General features: G+C 37.7%; 1 protein-coding gene across 1 annotated transcript; it reads left to right on the top strand.

Moving 5' to 3' along the window:
- Nucleotides 1–13,537: 13,537 nt before the first annotated feature.
- LOC126377048 (protein toll-like) lies at nt 13,538–24,224 on the top strand. The gene is made up of 10 exons (XM_050024671.1): nt 13,538–13,542; nt 15,555–15,626; nt 16,229–16,946; nt 17,103–17,293; nt 17,748–17,878; nt 18,841–18,945; nt 20,079–20,438; nt 22,087–22,245; nt 23,088–23,261; nt 23,605–24,224. Exons 3-10 carry the CDS (start codon nt 16,408–16,410, stop codon nt 24,172–24,174), a joined length of 2,229 nt encoding a protein of 742 aa, XP_049880628.1. The 5' UTR covers nt 13,538–13,542; nt 15,555–15,626; nt 16,229–16,407; the 3' UTR covers nt 24,175–24,224.
- The last annotated feature ends 3,012 nt before the right edge of the window (nt 24,225–27,236 follow it).

Genomic DNA, 27,236 nt, shown 5'->3' with positions numbered 1-27,236 from the left:
AAAATGACAGGAATAACTTAAAATAAACTTAGATGTCGTGTAGCGGAATCAACACCTGTGTCTTGAACTTACGTGTTAGATTATTTCTTATTCTATGGCGTTAGCACACACCGGACACTTCATACATAGAACCTCGTTTTACATAGACACCACACAGTAACATTATCGTACACGCGCATCTGCGTGTGTGACGTCTGACGCCATACGAGGGGAGGTCAAAAAGTTCGCGGAATGGAGGGGTTGGAGGGGGTTGGTTTGCTCGTACAGGTAGCCGCTAGTTGCACACCTCATTAACAGTATATGTACCAAGTTTGAAGCAAATCGGGTCATTAACGTTTGAACTATCGACCAGCAAACAAGTGAATCGGGAAGAACTCAGCGAATATGGAGAAAATTGAACACCGCGCCGTCATTAAGTTCCTCACCAAGCAAGGAAAATCCGCTCAGACGATTTTTCAAGAGCTGTTAGCAGTTTACGCGGACTCTGCCCCTGGTAAAACCATGGTTTACAAGTGGCATAGTCTTTTCAAGCAAGGAAGAGAGTCGATTGAAGATGACCCCCGCTCCGGACGGCCCATTGAGGCCACCACACCGGAAATCATCGAAAAAGTAGAGAAACTTGTATTAGAAGATACCCGCTTGAAGAAGAAGCAGCTTGCAGCAATGGTCGGTGTATCCGAAACAAGTATTTTAAATATCCTACATCAACATCTTGGGATGACTAAGGTCAGCGCAAGATGGGTTCCAAGAATGCTCACGCCACTTCAAAAAAGCGAGCGTGTCGAGTGTTCTCGCCAGTTTTTAGAGCTCTGTGGAGAGAATAAGGAAGAAGTTATGGCCCGGATTGTTACTGGAGATGAAACCTGGGTTCACCACTATGAACCTGAGTCGAAGCAAGAGTCGATGCAGTGGCATAAAAAAGGCACACCTCCTCCAAAGAAGTTTAAGGTGTCACAATCGGCCGGAAAGATCATGGCCACTATTTTTTGGGATACAGAAGGTATTTTGCTGATTGATTATAAAGATCGTGGTGTGACTATAACGGGACATTACTACGCTTCTTTACTGGATAGATTGAAAGAGGCTATCAAGGAAAAAAGAAGAGGAAAGCTGTCAAGAGGTGTGCTCCTTTTGCACGACAACGCACCCGTCCACACGTGCCATGTTGCGACGGCTGCCATTCACCGATGCGGGTTCGAAAAATTAAACCACCCGCCTTACAGTCCAGACTTGGCCCCCAGCGATTATTATTTGTTCCCAAAAATGAAAAAGGAACTGCGTGGACGAAAATTTGGCGAGTCTGCAATTTCGGCCTATTTTGACAGCAAAGAGAATTTTTTTTTTATGATGGAATAAACAAATTATTTGATAGATCCGGAAAATGTGTTAAAGTTAAGGGAGAATATATTGAAAAGGAAAAATAGTTTCGTGTTTAATTTCGACCCCCTTCCCCCTCATTCCGCGAACTTTTTGACCTCCCCTCGTACGTTTCAAGACTAAACTATGTTCGAGGGGGGTGAGGTAAACCTAGCTCAGCCGCTGGTGGGGAGCGGAGAGTTGCCGTTCTATACGTAGTATTATTATTCCTTATTCTGTGGCGTTAGGCAGCACACGGTAAGAATAAGATTTTTGTATGAAGTGTCCGGCGTGGGTTTCGGTCCAAGTTGTTAAATGTCTGTTCATTATCTTTTTTATGGACAAGCCTCCGTCGACGAGCGCATTTCAATATGGGTAAATACATCATCATTAGCCCATTAACGTCCCCACTGCTGGGGCACGGGCCTTCCCTATGGATGGATAGGGAGAACGGGCCTTAAACCATCACGCGGGCCCAGTGCGGATTGATGGTTATTAACGACTGCTAATGCAGCCGGGACCAACGGCTTAACGTGCCTTTCGAAGCACGGAGGAGCTCGAGATGAAAACTTTTTTTTTTGTGGTCACCCATCCTATGACCAGCCTTTGCGAAAGTTGCTTAATTCAACAATCGCAGACCGAGCGCGTAAACCGCTGCGCCACCGAGCTCCTCCGAGCGTAAATACATGAAGTATTTACTACTATATTTGTTTGTATATTTCTTGCCTACTACATGAAGTACTACTCAATTTTTTTGTATATTTCTTGTATCTTAAAGTGGTCTGAAAGAATATGCTTAAATTGTTTCCTTTGCGCTCAATAAAGTAAATTTACCTTATTGATCTTCTCTTTCTCTTGGAACTGCGAAAAAGTAGTTATATTTTTTCGGTATTTTTATAATAAATCATGTATCAACCACGCAACAATAAATCATCTCGGATCCCTAATAAGTTTTATCGTCACACAAAAACAAGTTCAGATTAAAGATACTGAAAAATCAAAAACGTATTTGAAACCTTGCCATGCCCGATAAAACATTTAAAATATTATTATAATTTTCCCTTCCGACTGATTTAGGAGAGACTTGTGCCCATCAGTGAGACGTATACAGGGTGTTAGTGAAATCATAACGAATACTGAGTTGATATAAAGTGGATTTTCCTATCTGAAAATTCATAAAAATTTTAGTATTTATTTTTATTGTTTTCAATTCCATACTTTTGCGGCGGAAAATTCTACTTGTTATCAACTCAGAATCATGGTCTAAATCATCCTTCAATGTTTTCGTTACGATGTCAACTAACACCCTGCAGAATATATTCAATATTCAATATATTCAATATTTGCAGTAAGTATGCAAATATTGAATATTGAGTATACTTAATTACTTAGATTTGTAAATAACTTGAGGATCTGAGATAAACATTTTGTAAATATTGCAATAAAATCTGTTTAGCATAAAAGGATATGATTGTCACTTGTCAGATTCTCCATAAGCCTTCTTCCACGTGAATCTGATATAAATACGCAATATATACAAGCAGTAATACAGGAAGAAAATATATATTTTTTTAATATTTTTATAGCCCCGATTCCTGCAGATATTGTCTAATTTTATTTTAAGTTATATCTTTCATTTTCTTATCCATCGAAAAGGAAATGGTCGGGTGACTGACAGCTGTTAATTTTAAACTGAATGAATAACCCGAACGAATCAAACAGGTATCTCGCTGGTATGCAAACCTTTTGACGTGTGCAGCCAACTTAATTCTGTCGGGTTATTGGCCAACGTAAAATTTTTAGAGGGTTGTTTTATATTTGTGCGTAAAATTGATGTGTACCATAAATTTTATGCCTGTCGATTACCCATCTCTTTCCTTTTCTGCGGATAAGAAATGTCAGGTGTAACTTAAAATTAAATTAGATGATGTCTCAGGCCTACCGGAAGAAATTTCTTTCAGCGATAAACTGTGCCTTTATCTTCAATTGTTTAACATACCACCTGTGTATGTGTGAGTTAGCTCACCAAGAGCCTTCAGTGCACCCCATTTGTCCGGCCAAGTAGTTAATGCCATGTGCCAAAAATCTAAAAGAAGTCTTAGCATTATCCCGTTTATACAGGGTCCGCTTTCCTAACCTGAAGCATAGAATAAGAAATAATACTACGTATAGAACGGCAACTCTCCGCTCCCCACCAGCGTCTGAACTAAGTTTACCTCACAAACCCCATCAAATTACGCGTTTGGTGATGTAAGTACGTAGTCGTTACATGAGTCATGTCAGGGGCCTTTGGCGGCTAAATAACAACCCTGATACCAGGGTTGATGAGGTTGGTAATCCACTTCACAACCCATACGATAGAAGAAGAAGATACGGTCTTTGAAAAGCTGTCGCACTGTAACAGTAATAGACGTTGAGCACGTCAAATATTTACACGAAAATAATGCATGGGATGAATTTCAAATGAGCCGACAGTACGTCGCAAAATAATTATACATTTTGCAAACATATTTATAAAGCCTCAGTCCTCAGTCATAACTTTGCGAAATGACGTTATTCAAAAATGTTAAATTTACCTACAACAAGTTTTTCTATGATCATTATGTTGAATAAAAAGTGATTCTAATTCTGAAAGCTCGAAAAAAATCCATTCCGAAAATGAAGACATAGGCTTTTTTTTTACCGAGATCAAGTACAGAATGTTTTATATTTTTCCGTGCTTCGGAGGGCACGTTAAGTCGTTGGTCCCGGCTATTAGCCGTAAAAGCACCTCCACCAACCCGCATTGTAGCAGCGTGGTGGAGTATCCTCCATACCCCCTCCGGTTGATTGAGGGGAGGCCTGTGCTCAGCAGTGGGACGTATATAGGCTGTTTATGTTATGTTATGTTTATGGAAAGGCCAGGTCAAAAGTACGCTAAAGTGCGAGTGGAAGAATTATAGTAAGTGGAACTCCGTGGTTTTTGACTACCCTACCTATCGCTATGTATGTTTTTGAAACTCATACCCGTGTTCCCAATAGGTTGAACCTGAACAAAGTTTCAAGTTATTAAAAAACAGTACTTAAAGTTTATTTTTAAAACCAAATTTCGAATGTGGAATAATGGCCATTAGCTTACGTATGTTTATAGAAAACAAAACACTGTGAGGGACCGGATTTGTACCAATGAGTTATTCATTTATCTTAAGTGCAATTTTGACAAACACCATTATAGACGGCAATACGGCCAGTATATACAGTGTGACCCAGAGGTTCACGTTTAAAATGGAAAATCCGAACAAACATGGGGGTGATTCTGGTAGCAAATGAGCTCCTTTATCTAACTTTTCATTTTGAACATGAACCCCTGGGCCTTGTATACCTTCAGCATCCAAGTTTTTTTCTTTTTATGGCTGATTCCTGATAGTGGCTGCCTGGAAGAAATTTCTTCAGAGCAATTAGGCCGCCCCTTGTATTGTTCCTGATTATACATTGTTTTAAGTTTACGCGGTTATTATCATAATTAAAACATTATAATAACGGGTTCTTACCGCGTTTAAAATAAGGATATGGGATGATATTTCAAACGCGGTAAGAACCCGTTGTTATGTGTTTTGTTCCTGATTGTTTTATATTAAATTTGATTGGATATTGATATTTGATTAACGATTGATTAACCATAACAGCCTCCGTGGTCTAGTGGTTAGGCGTTAGGCTCACGATCTGGAGGTCCGGGTTCGATTCCCTATGGGGACATTGTCGAAATCACTTTGTGAGACTGTCCTTTGTTTGGTAAGGACTTTTCAGGCTTGAATCACCTGATTGTGCGAAAAAGTAAGATGATTCGGTGCTTCGGAGGGCACGTTAAGCCGTTGGTCCCGGCTATTAGCCGTAAAAACACCTCCACCAACCCGCAGTGGAGCAGCGTGGTGGAGTATGCTCCATACCCCCTCTGCTTGATTGAGGGGAGGCCTGTGCCCAGCAGTGGGACGTATATAGGCTTTTTATGTATGTTCTGTATAAGCTTAGGTATGTTTAATATTACAAAAAGAGGTTTTCAAAAAAAATTGTTAAAAAAAATACTTCTGAGTCTATCTTCTGAGAATTAAAAAAAAAACAGAAACAGGATGGCTTCTCATAGTATCATGACATTATTTTATCAGGACGGCATCCGTGGTCCAGAGGTTGAGCGTTATGCTCACGATCCAGAGGTCCCAGTATCGAATCCCGGTGGGGACAAATCACAAAAGTCACTTTGTGATCCCTAGTCTGGTTAGGACATTACAGGCTGATCACCTGATTGACCAAAAGTAAGATGATCCGTGCTTCGGAAGGTATGTTAAGGTGTTGATCACGGTTATTACTTACTGATGTAAGTACGTAGTCGTTACATGAGTCATGTCAGGGGCCTATTGTATTCGGCTGCTCCATTTAATAATAATTATGATAGGAATAATTGAAAGGAAAATATGTCGAGCAACCGCCTGGAAACGACGCAATATCAAAATAAATCGTGGCTGACTTTGCTAACTGTAGTATGTGTATGTTTTGCTAAAGTGATTGACAATTGCAAAAGGTGCAAATCTGTTTCGACAAAAATTGCAGATAATCAGTTCGCGACATCAGCGATGAAATGATAGCATTTAAGTTCACATAAAAATTAAATAATTAATAATAAAATTAATTAATTAGCTTATCCTGTAAATGTTTTGTGAATTTATGTGCAATAAATTGTTTTTATTATTATTATTATTAAAAATTGCCTAACCGCGTACAAGACGCGCGCAGCAGCTCGCGCGTTCTTGAATCGATGGTTTTATGGCAAACCATTGCATTGGGTTGTACATTTGGAAGGTAAATTACTTTTTTCTTTTATTCCTTTCTTTTTCTTTGTAACAGTTGTTCAAGTTGTTGTGTGTAGTCTAACGGAGCGTGCTGATTAAAGGAATGTTGATATTTCGATTTGTACATAGTATTTATTTACCTAAGAAGATAAATCGAAATAATACGGCGTTGAAGGAAAATATTGTGAGGAAACCTACATTTTAGAGGAATGAATTTTGGACTTATGTGACCTAACCTGTCTTCGCCTGTTTTTCGCTTTACGGGTTGGCAAGGTAAGCCAAACAAGCATTCGCCTCTGTAAAAAATCTATCCAATCTTCAGGTTAGGTAAGCGGACCTCGTGAAAACGGGATAACGCTAAGGAGATGATGAATTACACCACCAAACCATAGACCAACCAAACATAACGGACTCTGTGGTCCAGTGGTAGAGCATTGGGCTCACGATCCGGATGTTCCGGATTCAAATCCCGCTGGGGAGTCATGTTGGGGGCCTTTGGCGACTCAGTAATAATCCTGACTCCCGGGTCGATGAAGTTGGTAATTCACCTCACTATTTATATGATAGAAAATGACCAAATCATTTTGTCTGACTTAACGTGCCCTCCGAAGCACGGAATCATTTTATTTTATTAAATATATAAACAGTATTTAAAAGCAGATATTTAGGTAAACATTATCATAATCATCTGTTTTAGTTTGTTTGTTGATGATTAAGTGCTTCGGAGGGCACGTAAACCGTTAGTCCTGGCCATAAAAAACTCCTCCACCAACAGCAGTCAGTGTTTGCAGTCGAGCAGCGTGGCAGAGAATGCTCCATTCACCCTCCGATTAATTAAGGGGAGGCCTGTGCCCAGCTGTCGGAGGTGTATAGGTTTTTTATGTTAAGTATGTTTATTTATTATTTATGTATTTATTTATTTAGATACACATACAGCAATAGATATGAAACTTTTACAGACAGCATTATAAATAGAAAGACTAGGTATAATATGCTTGCCATGCGTACACAGCATTCACCGTAATTGAAAACAAACAAACTATATTAATACTAAATTATTATTATTACTATTATTATTAATAGCCCTCAATGTCCCACTGCAGGGCAAAGGCCTCTCTTCCCTTCTTCCACTCCTCCCTGTCCCCAGCTTGCTCGCAAAAAAATATAAAAATAAATAATAAATTATAAATATAAATATTAACATATTTTTAATGAACAATTTTAACAAAATATTATAAATGAATACATACCTTTATAATGTTTTGATAAAATTGTTCATAAAAAATGTGTTAATTATATATTTATAGTTTATAATTTATATAGTTTAGTATTAATATAGTTTGTTTGTTTGTATAGTTTGTTTACCGCTTATAACGACAACCAAAATGATTTAGCACTTTTGTAGCATCGAGGAGAATCGTTGAAAATATCGATGGTAGGTTAATAAATAAACACTATTTAAAACAACGTTTATTAAATAATATTATGTATAACAAATAGGTAGCTGCAGACTTATTAAAAGTTCTATCTATTTGATACAACAGACAGACGGGCAGAACGTAATCCCTATGTTGAAATTTACGAGACGTGCTTTTATAAATAATGAAATGACTTTTTTCTGGCGAGATAATAAGAGTAAGCTGTCCTTGTCATTAGGACAATATAGCATCGCTGCGGCGACATTGCTAAATCCGTTCTTTCAGGCGCTATTTAGACCAAGGACAACTTAGGACAAAAAAGGTATATTTTCAATATGCTGTGTTATAAGTCACTTTACTTTTGTGGAACACCGGTTTGGGCTCAAATGGGGAACGCCGGATCGAACCCTGGAACGAGTTGTATGAATTATTAATTAATCTTAAGTGCAGTTTACACAAATACTGGTGCTAATTCCTGTAAACACCATCTAATTTTATTTTAAGTTATATCTGTCATTTTCTTATCCACCGAAAAGGAAAGTGACGGGTAATCGACAAGCATAACATTTATGGAACACACGTCAATTTTAAGCACAAATCTAAACCAACCGACAACCACAACCGCCTAACCACAACCGTCTAAAAATTTTACATTCGCCAATAACCCGCCAGAATTATGTTGACAGATAAACAATAAGGTAGAAAAAAAAATAATGATTATAATTAAATAATTCTCGTTAACTTCCACCAGACTCATCATCTCTCCAGCGTTATCCCGTTTTCACGGAGTCCGCTTACCTTACCTGAAGATTTGACAGGTCCGGTTTTTCACAGAAGCGACTGCCTGACTAACCTTCCAACCCGCGAAGGGAAAACCTCTTAGCATTTTTCATTTGTCCGACCAAATATAGAAGCAAGTCTGAAGAAAATCTGAAATAAGTCCTGTCAAAAACACAACAGTCATTGGCGAAACGCTTAAGCAAAATCGTTGTAATAAATCTCTTCCGGCTCGCTGCTGGCAAAGAACAGTGATTAGGCAATACATTGGCATAACCAAAGGTCAATGTGGGGAACGGCCTCTGTGGTCCAGTGGTTGAACGTTTGGCTCACAATCCGAAGGTCCCGGGTTCGAGTCCCGGTGGGGACATATAAAAAAACACTTTGTGGTCCCTAGTTTGGTTAGGACATTACAGGCTGATCACCTGATTGCCCGAAAGTAAGATAAGAAAGTAAGTAAGGTCCGTGCTTCGGAAGGCACGTTAAGCCGTTGGTCCCAATTACTACTTACTGATGTAAGTACGTAGTCGTTACAAGAGACATGTCTGGGGCCTTTGGCGGCTCAATAGTAACCCTGACACCAGGGTTGATGAGGTTGGTAATCCACCTCACAACTCACACGATAAGGAGAAGATACTGTGGGTACTTTATCTTAATCACTATGTTACTTATACACTTAATTAGGCTAAAGTAGCTCGCCTCTGAAAGTTTAAAAGATCAAAAATAATACTCATCACAACACGGGTTTTTTTGTAGTCAAGATTTATTAAGTTGCTTAAAACGTATGTTGAAAGTGTGCGAACTTTGTACGAGAACGCACTTAATAACAGGAAAGAAGTGGGTATAATAGATAACGCGATCGTACTTAGTTGTCCATGCGCCGGCGTCGGCCGTCGGTCGAACTCACGAGCCGTTTCGAGCAGACCGCGATATCTATAATAAGTAACCGCTGCCTACCCCTTTGGGGATACAAGCGCGATGCTTTATGTTATTTAAATATACTTAACACTTTTTACATACATACATACATAAACTCACGCCTGTAATCCCCAATGGGGTGGGCAGAGCCAAAAGTAATCAAAGACAACTTGCAGCCACTGTTAATACGATGTCGTAAGCTGGATATGATGAACCTTATATGGTGATAAGGTATCAGCCTATCGCCCATAACATTAGTCCATCATGTTAGAGGACACAATCCATCTGTCGGTTTTCACGACATGCCCGGGAAGACAAGCAGCTGAACGTTTTCTATGTTTTTTATTTGCTCCCAGAACAGCATAGAAGCACCCAGAACAGCATAGAAGCAACAACACACACACCCACACTTTTTGATCTTTCTATTTTGGTAACATTCTAAAAATAAAATTAATGAATGTGGCAATAAATTCTCGTTTGTTCAGGTTCTTAATTTATTACAGAAGCTCTGAAAAATACTGGCATTATAAAGGCCCACGCCTAGTTAGAATTTCAGTCACCTTTTTATATAATTCATACTAGGTAATATTGTAAAAGCGATAATATCTCTGCATGTCTGTTAACTTTACTTGCTTACGGCCTCTGTGGTGCAGTGGTTGAGCGTTAGACTCACTCTCCGGAGACTCCGGGTTCGAATCCCGGTGGAGACATATCACAAAAATCACTTTGGGAACCCTAGTTTGTTTAGGACATTACAGGCTAATCACCTGATTGTCCGAAAGTACTTTCCTCTGCTATATAGGTAGTGAGAAACTGCAGTAGTTTTAGGCGGGTGACACGTTCCTTATGTAAAAAATGACGATTGAAAGTGTATCTACGAGTATGTTACCTACTGAATAAAGATATTTTTGAATTTGAACTTGAATTATGCCCTAAGGGGATGAAATCGAAGCAAGTCATACATCGGAGATGGATGTGACCAACCGACCTCATCAAGCCTAGGTTCAATGTATTGATCAGAACCACTAACTATTGATAGCCCAAGCCAAGTCTGAACGGAGACCTAAAATATACTAGATTTTAGCACCTATTTATAAAGTTAAAGCCAAGAGTTGCGCTGGTAAATGAAACACGAGAATTCACTCCAGACTATTCTAAAACGGATTTAGAATAGTGTTTGGTTTCAGATTCGGTTCCAGATATATTTTGCACCACTTTAACGTAGATGCGTTTCTTCAAAACTTATTTTCTTCTCTCGTGTGAGTTATGAGGGCAGTAAAGAAAAATATTATAAAACATTGTAATTTTTGATGATAGAAACATGATTTCGCGAAAATATTGCTCAAATGACGTAAATGAATAATTATGACATTGGCAGAAGTAATTGTCAATGAGGGCTAGAGGACATATACAGCAGCTTTAGGTAGAAAAAACAATAAAATCAAATGACAATCAAATAAAATAATAAGTAGATACTCTTGTGTGTGTGTGTGTGTACGCGTGTGCGTGGGTGTAAGATGTGTTGTGCGTGGGTGTAAGATGTGTTGTGCCTGGGTGTAATAACAAGGGTCATCATTTATACCAATAAAAAAAAGATAAAAGATGCATAATTATGTTCGTTATCCATGAAATTATAAGCTTAAACGAAGACAAACCTGTACAGTCATCAGCAACATAATGTAGCCACTTTAGGACTCTGTCGCCCTTACATATTTGACATTTAGTGAGACATACAGTTCAATTTGTCAAAAAAGTTAATGTGACATGGTACCAAAGTGTATACATATTAATGCTCGTGACCGTACACCGCCATCTACAGTTTTTTTTAAGGAACGTAGCCTGGAAATTCCTTCATTGGGCAATAGAGGAAGTGGTAAGTATCCGGAAAAACCCGTATTAGAAAAAAAACTTGTTTTGGAATTCCCCAGCTACTACAAATACAAATTTCTATACTACAAATTTCCCAGTTTATCATGAGAATGACTCAGTGACTTCAATAAGTATAAAAAATAAACTCCATATTGGTGCTAATTCCTGTAAATACCATCTAATTTTATTTTAAGTTATATCTGTCATTTTCTTATCCGCCGAAAAGGAAAGGGACGGGTAATCGACACGCATAAAATTTATGGAACACACGTCAATTTTAAGCACAAATCTAAACCAACCGTCTAAAAATTTTACATCAGTCAATAACCCGACACAGTTAAGTAGACAGCACGTCAAACGGATTGCATACCAGCGACGTACCTTTTTGATTCGCCCGGGTTATTCATTCATTTACTCATTCTTCCTAAAATTAAGAGCTGTGAATCATCCGTCCCTTTCCTTTTCGACGGATATGAAAATGACGGATAGAACTTAAAATAAAATTAGGCGGTGTCTGCAGGAATCGGGGCCATTGTTAGATAAAGAACTGATCCATCCATCCTAATTTTGTGGGTATATCTCTTGAACGAGAAAGGTATATTTTCAGGTTTGTCGTAAAACCCAACAGTGGGATTATGTGCTTCCTTAGTTGGTGCACTATAAATAATATAAAAAACAATATTGTAATTAGACATTTGAGTATAATAATGAGATAGAACTCATTACTAATTTTAAGAGCCAAGCTCTTGTCGGTGTAGCATTCTCCATGCTACTTTTTAGGGAAAAATAGAACAGTGGTTTCCCTCTTGCCTTCTGCCCCGCAGTACTCTGTCTGACGCGAGTGTGAAGGCGCCTAGAGTAGTCTATTTCAAAGCCGTACTAGGACTCCTGTCCTCCGCCTCTGAATGATACTGACAGTTACTGCTGCCCTCTGTAAGTTAGTAGAACTAAGTAGTTAAATTCATAATATATTGTGAGGGTCGCATGGAATTGATGTCATGAGTTACAAATATAAATAAAGTTAAAAGGTCGATGACTAATATTAGCAAGAGTTGAATATTATTGAGCCGTTGAAGGCCAATGCGTAAATATAACATAAGGACAAAATATTCCTTTTGTAAAACGACACATTGCAATTTGCCAAGGCAATGCCTACTCCGTACTTACTTCCATAATTATAAGTATATGTATTTGCAAAAGCAACTCTAAAATTTCATGACACTTTAACCGCTAAACCAATTAACATGAAATTCGGTGCTGTTCCGGCCACTAACTACTAACTTTCCTACACATGACAAATGACGACCTCTTATAAAAATAAAATCATTATTAAATACTCTAAAAACCTATAATATAATAAAACATAAGCTCACGACTATATTGGGGACTCATATATTGGGGTACTCATATATTGGGGTATATATTGGGGTAGTCATAGGCCATTGCATGATGAACCAAGTACCCAAGCCAAAACCAGCCCCCGCCTGGGAGTCGCGGAAGTATGCGGGTGTGTCCCGATGGCTGAACACCGTTGGGTTTTAGTGGGTAGGCGGGATACTAGAGATCCTGAAGTCCCACATAACCCGTCGTCATCGCCATGGCGGCGGGCATGCGTAAATGCATTTCCCAACGTTGAAAAAAGCCAAAACCAGCCCAAGCTTTAAGCGATAAGGGCGCCAGCTGCCATGTACCTAGTTAAGAGTCTTTTGTAAGTATTTCTTTTGCAATAAAGTATATTTGTATTAATATCCACACCTCACCGTTTCTGTTAAACCAACGTGATAGGTGGTGAGCCGCATCGCCGTCTATAATGGTCGAGCCAACTGTGTTAGTGAAAACTGCACTTAAGATAAATTAGTAACTCATTAGTGCAAGTCCAGTGCCGGGGTTAGAAGCGGCGCTCCTCTTTTGAGAAGCAAGCCGATGAACCACAGGACCACAGTCCACCAGTTTATCATAATAAGAATATAGACTACAAGTCTTTATCTGGTATAACGTAATACAATCAAAATTCAAATTAAAATTATATATTTCGGACTGTATCCATATATGTTAGTAACAAACTACTTATATTCTAATGTTTGTAATAACTTATACAAATTAAGCTAATACACACGCGCGACCCTTGGCACAGCAGCGTGCAGCTGTATCCAGCGCCTCAGCAGTGGGTAGTCCCACCGGTCTGCTAACACACTTGCCAAACAAGCGTGCCAAACAAGTTTACTTCTTGCGCGTATAAAATTAATCCCGAAGTTTTTCCTTAAAGTCTAGCGAGACAGACATACAATTATTCACACAATTGATAAAGACACTCGTGTAAGTAGTTTCCTCAAAAATGTGGTAATAAGCAGACGTATTCTAAAGTGTTTGAGTTTTACGCGGTTATTATCATAAATAATACACATAATACAGGGTTCTTACCGCGTAAATCAGGGCTGTGACTGTATCGTCCCGTAATTATGGCTCTTTGCAATAGTGTTGAAATATCAGGAGTCTCATAACCCCGATTAACGCGGTAAGAACCCGGTATTACGTGTTTTAATTAACACTTATTCTATTCCTAAACACAACGAAAACTTAGATGGAAGAAAAACAGTGAAGTGAAAGTTTTATAGTGTATTTTTTGTGACTGTAGGCCAAAATAGTAATTGAAATAAAGGTAATAGGTAAGAGGTGTTAAGGGACCACAGATAAAGGGCAGCTTGTTTATCGGTCTTTTATAGGATACACTTCGGTGAGTGTGCGCAGGAACTTCACAAGTTAATTCCACCCACTCTATTCCATCTACAGACAACTAGGCGTCGATGGGCATTTCATCTTTATGTTGTGGATATGTCGTGGCCAGGTCATAGAATTGATCATTTCATGAGATGCTCGATCATTTCATGAAATGGTCGTATTTCATGAAATAGAATATCATTCGTTGGCCACATCATGATGTAGTTTGACCAGATCAATGAACACAAAACTTTTAACGATATGAGCAACTAAATGCATGATTACTTCATGATATGGCCAAACGTTGGCAATCATATCGTATTAGTAACATTGTCCACCGATAGTGGCGCTGGTGTCGATTATATTTAAAACTAATTTAAGACTTGCATTTTATAACTTTACAATATGTGTACTGTTGGTATACCTAAATAAATAAATAAATAAAACTTGATTGATATTATAATCGATGAATAAATGTAATTGTACAATTTTCCATGTCGAATAGTACGGTCACGAGCATTAATATGTATACACTTTGGTACCATGTCACATTAACTTTTTTGACAAATTGAACTATAAGTCTCACTAAATGTCAAATATGTTAGTGCGACAGAGTCCTAAAGTGGGTACATTATATTGCTCATGACTGTACATAATTTTGAACCCAAGAAATTAATCGAATATTCGCATTTTTATTACACCACATAGCATGAACACCGCCTACATTAACAATATGGCCAAACGTTCATTGATTTCAACGATATGGTCAACTTAAGTTGGACATTTCATGAAAAATGACCATTTCATGAAATTGTCGAACACATCATGAAATGATCAATTTTACGATCTGGCCACGACATATATACCACCAATCCGCACTAAATGTCTTGCCTCTTCCTTTTTGATGCGAATAGCGAAGGATTTAGTCTGCCTGCCGTCGTCTGTTTCTCCGACTACGTATAATCTAGGAGTCGTCAAGGCTAGAGTGAATAGGCATTTGCTAGGTAAGCGTGATCCACCCTACACCACATCGTTAATTACCATCAGGTGAGATTGTGATCAATCGCGAGCCTATATTATTTAAAAAGTAGTCAAATATTATTAACCTGTAAAAAGAAATAATATTATAAAATGCTGAGGAGGATGATTCTGAGTTAATATCAAGTGGAATTTTCAATCGCAAAATTATACAATTGAAAATAATTTAAATAGACACGAAAAATAATTTTGCAACGGAAAGTTCCACTTTATATTAACACAGAATCATGGCTGAATCATCCCCTTCAGTATTCGGTACGGTATCAGTAACGCCCTGTATATAATATAAATGCGTTATCATAGAATAATAGCTAAGTACTTATTTCTTACACACAATAGTGATAAGTTATTTTCTATACGCTAGTTCCGAGTTTAATTTACGAACTAGCGTAATAGTCTTGCAAATATAAACTACTGGGCGTAGTAATTTATAAGGTCGAGACAAAATTTCCTTTCGCGTGAAATATAACCTCTAGCAGTTAGAATAGGGGAGTTAAAAAGGAAGACCAAATGTTCAGTGTGTAAGGATCCTTCTCCTGTTCCTTACCCCTTTCGTGTTGGATAGGTGAAATAATAATACTGTGTTGTTTAAAGATGGCGCTGAAAAAAGTTTTTCTTGTTATACTATTATTTGTAGATGAAGGAAGCAATGTAAATGAAACCCGGAAGACATACAACTTAACAGACATACCGTATGTTAATTTTAAAGGTAAATATTTTTAAATCATACGCGTAGTAGCACAACTACACGTATTGGTTTTCTTCTATCGTGTGGTGGATTACCAATCCCATCAACCCTGGTGTCAGGGTTATTACTCAGCCGCCATAGGCCCCTGACATGACCCATGTAACGACTACGTACTTACATCAGTAAGTAATAACCGGGACCAACGGTTTAACGTGCCTTCCACACGGATCATCTTACTTTCGGACAATCAGGTTATCAGCCTGTAATGTCCTAACCAAACTAAGGATCACAATGTGATTTTTGTGATTTGTTCCCACCAGGATACGAACCCGGGGCCTCCGGATTGTGAGCAGAACGCTCAACCACTGGACCACGGAGGCCGGAGGCCGGACGTAGTGGTTATATAACCAGAGACAGCCCTGTTCAGAGGACGCGTCACTTATATCGTAATGCAGTGGGTTCGATTCCCGACTCGGTCTCTAAATCACTGAATTCGACTTTATGAGTTCGAATTCATGTTTGGATTGTAAATAATTTAATTTCCTCAGAATTGCACCAGAGCGAAGCCGGGGCGGGTAGCTAGCAATCTATATGGTTATGGTTAACTGAAAGTGCGTTTTCAGGGAACAGCATATTTGTCACCGAAAACCGATTTAGACTAGACTGCATTTTTACATCGAATATTGATGAAGCTTTCAATGGATTCAACAAAACGATATCATTTAAGGCAATCGATATAAACTATTGTATACCACCAAAGAACAAATCTTACGCCGATGCATTGGCTAAATTTAATATTAGCATGACAAGTTTGGAAAGCCTATTTCTTTTGTACAAGATGCCTTCAACTCTGTATCCATATCACTTGACTGGTTTGAACATCCTGATTTTGGTAATAGACAATGAAGGTTTACCAAACAGCGTTACTTTTGATGATGACTTCTTACAACCTCTTAAGACACTGATCTTCTTTATGTCATCGAATGTAAACCTTCCACCAATGTCGACAAATGCAACAAAAATTGTTTTAAAGAACGGAGTCTCCTTGGGAGACTTCGGTGAATGTTCTAAACTAACTATACTAGAACTGATAGCTTGGGAAGTCAAAAGAGATGTCAACAACTGGCTGGAGCCTTGTAGACTACTTAAAAGGTTAAGATTTGAGAAGACATCAATAACACATCTTTATAGAATACTACAAGGTTCGAGTCGTATACCGTCAGTTCGGGAATTATCAGTGAAGAACAGTGCACTGTCACAATTTCCCTTCGACCTACTTTTGGGGTTCAAAAGCCTTGAACACCTAGATTTGTCTAATAATCATTTGCAAAGCATTCAATTGTAAGTAAACTCATATATTTTGATTTCTATACATCAGACACTCTTATACATCGATGTTTTAAAATGATATTCTATTTCGCTTTAAATTTGTGTGTTGAATAAATAAAATAATTATCTACTTTTGAATATAATTATAATCAATTTAATTATTTACAGTGACGACATACAGCATTTGGGAACTTTGAAGAATCTAACACATCTTAATTTATCACGAAATAGATTTTTTACCGCTGGATTGAATTACTTTTTGCTGACCGAAGATTTACTTGCTTTACGCGAATTGAACATATCCAGCAATCCTATGAATGGTTTATGTGGATTAATGAAGTTCGTTAAAGATGGCAAAGGTAATTTTTAAAGCTGTTTACTTCTCCGTTAAATTGAGACTTAAGAAAATACTTAAAAGCAGTAATCGCATGATCTCTAATTAAAGAGCCACGCTCTTGTCGGTGTAGCATTCTCTATGCTACTTTTTAGGGAAACATTTTTCCAGGGTAGTGGGTTCCCTCTTGTCCTCCGCCCCGCAGTGCTCTGACAAACATACATTGTACATTACTGTACAAACATTTCCGTTACTACACGTATCTTGGACTCCAGGATCATTTTAACTTTAAATACTCACTTGGCGTGAACGATTATTATGGTGCCCACTCTTTATCAGTTGTAATTTCAATACTGACAACTTTCACACACTTAACGTTCATTAAACAATCAACAGCTACATTTTCTTCGATAATTCCTTATCTATCCACAGTCATACTTTTCACATCTCCCGTCTCGAGCGTATTCTTTTAATTGCAGTGCTCCATATTACGAAGATAGAAAGCCTTTCATTAGCTGATGCAGGTGTAAATGAACTATGTTTTAGTGGACGATATATGCCTCGACTGGAGTATATGGACTTGAAAAACAACCAAATCCGTGAACTTCAGGTACAGTAAAGAGTCGTGTTGTATAGCTAATATAATTTTTTGTAATTATTTTAAGCACTGTAGGTTGTAGGAATTACATTATTAGTATTCATTCATGTTTTAAGATCACAACTATTCTGATATTTCGTGGGTGACATTGCAAACTGACGTATCTGCAATTTTTTGCTAAAATAATTTGTCTTATTGACAATAGCAAAGGGTGCAGATCAGATTCGCCAAAAATTTCAGATACGTCAATTAGCGACGTTAGTGACGATTTGTGAGAAATACCACATTTTGACGAGTTCGACGGCGCAGCGGTGAACGCGCTCGGTCTGCGATTGTTGAAGTTAAGAAACTTTTGCAAAGGCCGGTCATAGGACGGGTGACCACAAAAAAAAAAGTTTTCATCTCGAGCTCCTCCGTGCTTCGGAAGGCACGTCAACCCGTTGGTCTCGGCTGCATTAGCAGTCGTTAATAACCATCAGACCCGACTGGGCCCGCGTGATGGTTTAAGGCCCGATCTCCCTATCCATCCATAGGGAAGGCCCGTGCCCCAGCAGTGGGGACGTTAATGGGCTGGTGATGATGATGATGACCACTTGGTACGATCCCGCTTCTATACCGCGTTCAGTATGGTCTGCACGGTAACTGCACCACGCGCGACGCGAATTATATCGAGAGCTTCGACTAATAAACGTAGCGAATGCTATCTACGTAGTTAGACATCATACGGCTATTGATCGAAGCCCTCTATAATATACAATTCGCGGTTACCGTACCGCGAGGGCTGGGACGTTAAAATCGCCATATTGAAGCAATTCATCTAAAAAAGCAACATGCTATTTGAAATTTGTTGAAAATGTGCTCTTATTTTTCTACGCACAGATGTCCAATTGCAATATATTTTTTTTTTTCAGATGCAATGTTTCAATTAAGCTTTTTTAGACACCCTTCAGTCACAGATATTTATGTCATTTCAGATCGAAGAGTTACCATCCACTGAGGCTGATCACCTAGTAGTAGAATTACAAGGAAATCCAATTTACAAAGCGGCATTTCAAAAAGAAGATTACGAATTGGTACAGGTATGGTAACTCCTTATCTTCTAAATATATAAAAGGAGAAACTGACTGACTGACATATCAACGCACAGTCTAAACGGCTAAACGTAGGCACTTGAAATTTGGAAGGGACGTAGCTTAGGTACCGTAGAGGTGCACTAAGAAAGGAATTCCCGGAATTCCCACGGAAACGGGAATTAGCGGGAAAATCCTTTTGTATGAAAAATCTAAACCGCTTAAGTTAGACGCTTGAAATTTGGCATGCAGGTACCTTAGTTAACTTAAAGGTTAGTTGCAACAGGATATTGCAAAATTCTTACGGAAACGGGAGTTAGCGGAAAGAAACATTTGTATGAAAAAATCTAAACTGCATAAGTTAGATGCTTGAAATTTGATATGCACTCCCACACATACAAAGATCTCTTTTTTATAACAGGCCACGCGGACGAAGTCGCGGGCAAAAGGTAGTTAGGAACATAATTTAGTTGGTTTTAACGTCAGAGAAACTATAGATCGAAATTATATTTGCGCTAGCTTTACATTTTATTTTTTCTGGCACATTTTGGGGGAGATAAGGTTTATAATGTACATCACAGATCTACTTGATACGATTCGCAGTCTGATACGAGTAAAAAATCAATGTCTCTTTAAACGTTTACCAAATCAAATCACGAACTGATCGTTCATGAATGTATCTGTCGTGGCCAGATCTTAAAATTGATCATTTCATGAAGTGATCGACCATTTCTTGAAATGGTCATATATTTCATGGATTAGTCTTTGAAACGTCATTGTTAAATGATATTTCAATCAACGTTTGGCCATGTACAATTTTGGAAAATTTTACAATTACATTAATTCATCGATTATAATATCAATCAAGTTTTAAATATAATCTACATCGGCGTCACTACCAGTAGATGATGTTATTAATTTTACAATGTGATTGTCAACGTTAGGCCATATCATGAAGTAATCATGCGTCTAGTTGCTCATGTTGTTAAACGTTTTGTGTTCATTGATCTGACCAAACTAGAGTGATATTCTATTCCATGAAATGATCTGGCCACAACATCTACTTCGGCAGAGGGGAACAGGTGCTCTTAGCAACTCCCGTCTTTAATTTATCTGAGGTTGTAACAGTCGTTTATTTTCAGAATAAGACAACATTATCTAGATGGAAAAACACAACGTTTCACCTGGAATCACAATTTGATTGCGACTGCGAAAATGCGTGGTTCGCTAAAGCCCTTAGAGAGGGACTAATTTCAGTAACAGGAGCAGTATGTCCTGTTGGAACAATGATATCGCTGATACCCGCAAAGTTTTTAGAATGTACGAAGACGATCAAGTTTGGTTGTACATTCCGCCGCGCTTGGATAGATGGCGCTGTTATTGCGAATTGCAATGATGCGTCACTCAATGCGATTCCTATAGAAGACGGGTTGAAAGAGTTATACATTGCAAATAATAATATAGAGAGGATTCATATCGAGGAGCTGCCTGATTCACTTCAAGTAAGTAAATAAAAGTGGTACATATTTTTCAACATGCTTGCTCGAAAGTAGATCTTATTGCACAGGTAACATAACACTACCACCCTAATGACTTTTTATCCTCGTAACGCCGAAGCATAATTACGGTTTCGAAGTTATTACTTCGACGGTGGTACTTTGAAAAGGACCAAATTTTTGTAGTCGTAAAGGCCGAGCACTTCAAGTACAAATTTTAAAGTGTTAGAGTTATCCGATCGGGTTCAAATTAAGTGGAGACCTATGTAAGGATGAATAGAAGACATTTTTGAAAAAATTACGTTTTTTTTTAGTTCTTCCAGAAGGACTCCCGGTTTAAGTCACTACTTTTAGTAAAATCTGAAAAATATTATTATTATAAAGGGTTATGTATTTTTTCATTATCATACGTACCTATTTGTATGTCATAAATATGTGTATATACTTACATATTTAAATATAAAATAAGTAACGAGTTTTAGTTTTTATGATGTAGTTTGTGATTAGTCCCTCTGGAAGTACATTAGGTTTTTATTATTAGGAAAGAAATTAATTCATGGTGTCAGTTTAGATCATCATTAGAAGGAAAAAGGAAATAAAATGAAGACGGTAGTTTTTTTTAATAATAAGATCACGTAAGCAAGTCAGTCTATATCGGTATGATTTAATCACATATAACAATTTAAAAAAGTATTTGAAAAATATCCGGACATGACACCTAAAGTCCCTTGCAAAGGACTAAAAAAGTTTGCTTTCATGTTGCTAACGATATCGATACGAAATTGATAAAATAACTATGTCATGTTGTTGATTATTATATTATCTGCGATTTATGAAAATAATGTGTATGAAATACTACGAAAATCGATTATTAACTTGATTTTTTTTTTACCTCGTCGCTGTGTGCGTACCATCTTTACCAATAAAATGACAAATTACGACAAGTGATACATATTCCTTTTTTATAAAAGCCACCTATTCACGAAATTGAATGAATTAGTTCATAGACAAAATACTTTTTTTCTCAATCGGCGCAAAGGTTTGAATTAAATTGACAAGCAAAGTTTTGGTACTTTTAAAAGTACCTTCGTTGATTATTAGAACAAATTATTTCAAAACCTTCGGCCTTTATGACTACAATTATTTGGTCCTTCTCAGAGGACCCCAGGGCTTACGAGGATAAAACAGTTTTTCTTAAAAACCGTCCATAAAGTTCTTACGTCCAGAAATTAAGGATTGATTATAATAAATATTTCTGTATTTCTGAAATAAATTGTCCCAAAAAAACAGAGTTGTGCGTAAATCAACTACCAAGCGTTTTAGATTTTTTTTTAGAAGTTCCTATATCGTCACCATGATAACCAGAACACCTAACATTATTGTCTACGAATAACGATTAATTCATATTTGAAATTTAATCATTTTACAAAAAAATAAATATTCTAAATTATTTTCTTTTAGAAATTTTGTTTTGTGGCCTTATCAATCTTACCGTCATATTTAATTACTAGCTAGAAATCTAAATAACATAGGTTGTGATGTGGATTACCAACCCCATCAACCCTGGAATCAGGGTTATTATTGAGCCGCCGAAAGCCCTTGACGTGGCTCATGTAGTATCTACTTATTTAAATCAGTTCCTTGATATTCTCAGCTACTGGATATACGACAAAACCGTGTATCTCGCGTGGAACCAGAAGTAGCGAAGACCTTGTTTGACAATTCTCGCCGTTTACTACTAGATGATAACCCTCTGCTCTGTGACTGTGAAAATAAATACTTTATTACCAAGTTACAAGAACATAAATATCAGGTAAGAAAATTCAAAGTACTTGTGTTCTTGAGGAATTACGCCTTCAGGTAGTACTGGAAATAAAATGAAAAATCAGAGATAAAAATCAACGTCTAATTCAGTGAAATGTGAAAGTACAAGTGAAAGGGGTTGCGGGGGGAGGAACAATGTCAACTTAGCGCCTATTAAATAAAAATAGCAATCCGTCTTCTTCCTGTCGGGATTAATAAATATGAAAAGGCGTCGATCCCCAACAACTTGTGTACCTACTATATTCATTCAAAATATTAGTAGCTCGATTGAAGCTCAATCATGGAAAGCATTCAGTTGCTTATTAACCCATATAGTAAAACTGGTTTCAGGAATTGTCTCCTCTTTATATGATATGTCGATCATCAGTTACCACACGGCTCCCATCTCTCTTGAAGCTTTGTGACGAGAAGTGGCTGCAATTTGCTTCAATATTATTTTTATATTAAAGTTCTTAGGTCGTACTAAACTATTGATAGGTTATTAACATAATGTTAAATCCTTGAAATAATACACGCTAAACTAACTATTCGCTTAACACATGAGGTGTGCCGTTTGCAGCATGGTGAAGTATGGTTGACACCCTTCGGGTTAATTGAAAAGAGGCATGTGACCAGCAAAGGATCGCATATATGTTGTTTGTTTATGTATCTGTCGTTTATCTGAGCGAAGTCAGATGTAGCGAACATTAAATAATCATTCTTTCTACATTATTTGACATCCCGTGATCATGGCACCTGCACCAGTGTAGAAATATTGGGAGTCTCATAACCCTGATTTTATCGTAATAAGAACCCGGTATTATGTGTTTCAATTATACTTCTTTCTTCCAGGTGGAGGATTATGACAACTTAACTTGCGCAGGCGTTGATTTATTGATTAATGACGTCGTTCCGGATGATCTCTGTTTTGTTTTCCCTGTGCATATAGTTGTGCCTGTAACAGTTGCTGTGGCACTTGTCATACTCTGCTTCAGTCTGTATCGTATTTATGAACACCCTATCAAGGTAAACGTTTATTACAATAACCAGTTTAATCCTAGAGATGTCAAGATCTATGTGCCTTTCTTTTTATTTTATTCTTGAAGAAGAATAACAACGAAGGATTTTTAAACAATTCACTTAAAAAATAATCGACTCTTTCGGTTGCTTGAGATGGGGATGTTTATGATCAAAAATGGATTTGTCTTCTACTTTTACAAATATGTATAATCTGTTAGGAAACAATAATTAGGCAGTAGCAACCTGCGTGGTAAAGCACTGCTTTACTCGCGTGCTAAGAATCGAAGGTGCAACCGCCCCCCGTCCCCCGCTTAGTGTGATAACCGCCTATATCATCTATATTTTACAGGTCTTCCTATTCATCCACGGCTTATGTTTGTACTGCATAAAAGAAGACGACATTGACAGCGACTGTCATTACGATGCATTCATTGCATTCAGTCATCACGACCACGAATTTGTAGCCCAAGAACTCTTGCCAAAACTAGATCCTGATTACAAGATATGCGTTCATTATCGAGACTGGATCGTAGGTGAATGGATTCCTAATCAGGTGGAAAACTCCATACTGCATTCTCGGAAGACTATTATCATCCTGTCAAAAGACTATGTTGAGTCCACTTGGGGTATGTTCGAATTTCGAATGGCGCACACTAATGCAGTTAAAGAAGGTCGAACGCGCATCATCATCGTGGTCCTAGATGACGTCATCGAAAGAGAAATGGCAGCCGATTTGCGTCATTTCGTATCGAATAATACGTATCTGAAGTGGGGTGATCCCTGGTTCTGGAAGAAACTATACTATGCTCTTCCACATAAGAGTATCTCCAAAACCAAGACAGAGGTGCCCGCTGATGAGAATAACAGGAATAATATGGATAATTTACAAATGAGAACCATGATGATTTGTGAATATTAAAGCTACTTGGTAGACGAAAAACTCTTAATCTGAGTTTGCATTTATATGTAAATAAATAAATAGTTTATTGTTAACAGTTACACTAACAATGTTTAGTACATTGAGCTTATTTTTAACTGGAACATGGTACAAAGCATGGTCCACTGACTTCCAAACTAAGTGGAAAACTTGTGACTTGGAAGACAGGGTTCCGTCGAACATATTTGTGGAAACAGTAATATTATAATCTAACTGTAACAATTACAAAAATCAAAGAAAATGTATAACATAATATAATTGTACTTAGTGATAAAACCTCAACTGCATTTTATGTAAACAATAATAGCTATAGATCTTGATATACAAGGTGTTAGTGACATCATGACGTATACTAATGATGACTCAGACCATGATTCCGAGTTCATACCAAGTGAAATTTTCTGTCGCAAAATTCATGAATTTATGAATTTTCAGTTCCATTTAGCGGCGGAAAATTGCACTTGATGTCAACACAGAATAATGAGCTAAATCATCTCCCTCAGTATTCGTTACGTTGTCACTTACACCCTGTATATATTGATATATTCTTGTATCTACAGAAATTATCTGGTCTCCCTAATATACGTATTTCTCCCATCATAGCTTCCCTCATTACTGGTAAAAGACTCAGAGCGTTCAGAACCTTCTCGTTCCGGCATGTTACTGAGTCGACTAAAGAATTCACCTCTATATCATATTACGGAGTACAGTTATGGATAACATCATGTAACCTCTTTAGAACCCTGTCGCACTATCTTATTTGACATTTTAATGAGACTTACGGTGTAATTTGGCAAAAAAGTTAATGTGACATGGTTTCAAAGTGTATACATATTAGTATACACTTTGAAACCATTTTTTTTTTATATGCACAAGTATTCCCATGCTGCACTATCCCGCTATATTACCTAATATTCAATATCTCCTATACTTAAAGGTTGCCTGGAAGAGATTGCTACTTAGCAATAAGGCCGCCTATTGTACTAATTCTATTTCTCTTTTGTTTTGTATTTTGTTTTTTCCTGTTTGTGCAATAAAGTATTTGTTATGTTATGTTATGTTAGTATTCGCGTGACCATACAGCTGAGGGGTATATACATATTATTATCGTCCGTAGCATTCTTTGACAAAGGTAAGGCAATGCGTGCTAGTGAAGTAGCATAGACTATCAACAGTTGAAAAAAAAAACAGTATGGATTGTTTTGCAATATCAATACAATCGATAGTATAGTTATATTTATAGTATAGATGATTTTCAAAGTCAAGTATTGATAGTCAAACTAAAACTAAACGTAACATGCGTGAGCGTTGCGTTAAACGCTCTTCCTCTAATCGTGTGAGTTGTGAGGTGGAATACCAACATCACCAACCCTGGTGTCAGAGTTATTACTGAGCCGCTAACGACCCCTGACATGGCTCATGTAACGACTAGCTACTTACATCAGTAAGTAGTAACCGAGACCAACGGCTTAACTTGCCTTCCGAAGCACGGATCATCTTACATACAGCTGACGCAACAAGATATAGTTATCCTGAATGGTATACCGGAGAAATTATTTTCAACATCAAACTAAAGGCGGATTTACATAAACAGTATAAATCGAGCAACAAGAAAAATGACTATAAACTTTTTTCGGAACAAAGAGCAAAGGTCAAACATATGATCACTTTAGCACACGAACAACATAGAAACAGAGTGCAAAGTAGCGTAATGGATAACCCAAAAGTTCACGTAACAAATGTAAAATTACTAAGGACGATGAACAATTGTTAGGCTGTGATGGCGCGACGCAATTAGCTATGTATTTTGAATCGGTATATAGTAAAGTAAGAGCCCAGTTAGATGTAGGATCAGCAATATCGGGAAGCGGGAACAGCAGCTCACGGGTACATGTAGATATGATAGAACATAGTCAGGTGTTGGCGGCGCTAGTGCGTCTTAAACCTAAACGGTCAGCTGGCCCCGATGGGATACCGCCTTATGTAGTCAGGGACTGCAGAATGGTCTTATCAGAACCTTTACTACACATTTTTAATCTCTGTTTAGAAAAATCTATTTTTCCAGAAAGATGGAAAATCACTAGGGTGGTACCTGTACCCAAGAGTAAGGGGAGTACTGATATTACAAATTTTAGACCGGTGGCGATTTTATCTACATTTGCGAAAACTTTTGAGTCCATAATTCAAAAGTGTTTATATCAGCAAATATCATGTCAACTATCAGACGCTCAGCACGGTTTCCGACCGGGGCGGTCTACCACTAGCAACCTCATCAACTCAATGATGTATATAGTTCCTCATGTTGACGCGGGAGTCCAAGTGGAGGCAGCTTTCTTTGACTTCAAAAAAGCGTTTGATATGGTTGACAACGACATACTATTGTCCAAGTTGGCAAGTATGGGTTGCACCCCCAAGCTTCTGAACTTTTTTGCTAGTTATATGAGGGATAGGCAACAGTACGTGGAGTACGCCGGGTTCGAGTCACAGCCGTATTTTACATGGTCGGGTGTGAGTCAGGGTAGTAATTTGGGTCCCCTTAATTTTATTATCATGATAAATGACCTACCTGCAGTTGTGAAAAATGCGTTATGTTTATTATTTGCTGATGACCTTAAGTTACTTCTTGTAATTCGGAATGCTAGTGACTGTAATAACTTTCAGAGGGATATTGACAGTGTGGTCGAGTGGAGTAAACAAAATAAACTATTTTTCAATGTTGCGAAATGTTCAGTACTAACTTTTGGTCGAATGAGGACTCCTAAGCACGGAATTTAAAATAGATGGTGAGCCCATGAGAAGAGTCCAAGAGGTTCGTGATTTAGGAATTCAAATGAATAACGAGTTATCCTTTTCAGCGTTTGTGACGAAAGTTTGCAAAAATGCTTTTAGACAGTTAGGATTTCTATTGCGTCAAGGTAAAGATTTTTCAAATATTAAAGTTATTATAGCACTATACAATGCCCTGGTTAGGAGTCAGCTGGAATTTAATGCTGTTATCTGGTCTCCACACGAAGCTAAGTACACGCAAATGCTTGAAAAAGTGC

Source organism: Pectinophora gossypiella, chromosome 22, assembly GCF_024362695.1.
Source record: "Pectinophora gossypiella chromosome 22, ilPecGoss1.1, whole genome shotgun sequence".
NCBI lineage: Eukaryota > Metazoa > Arthropoda > Insecta > Lepidoptera > Gelechiidae > Pectinophora > Pectinophora gossypiella.
The sequence above is the reverse complement of the archived record's forward strand: the minus strand, read 5'-3'. Positions and strand labels throughout refer to the sequence as shown.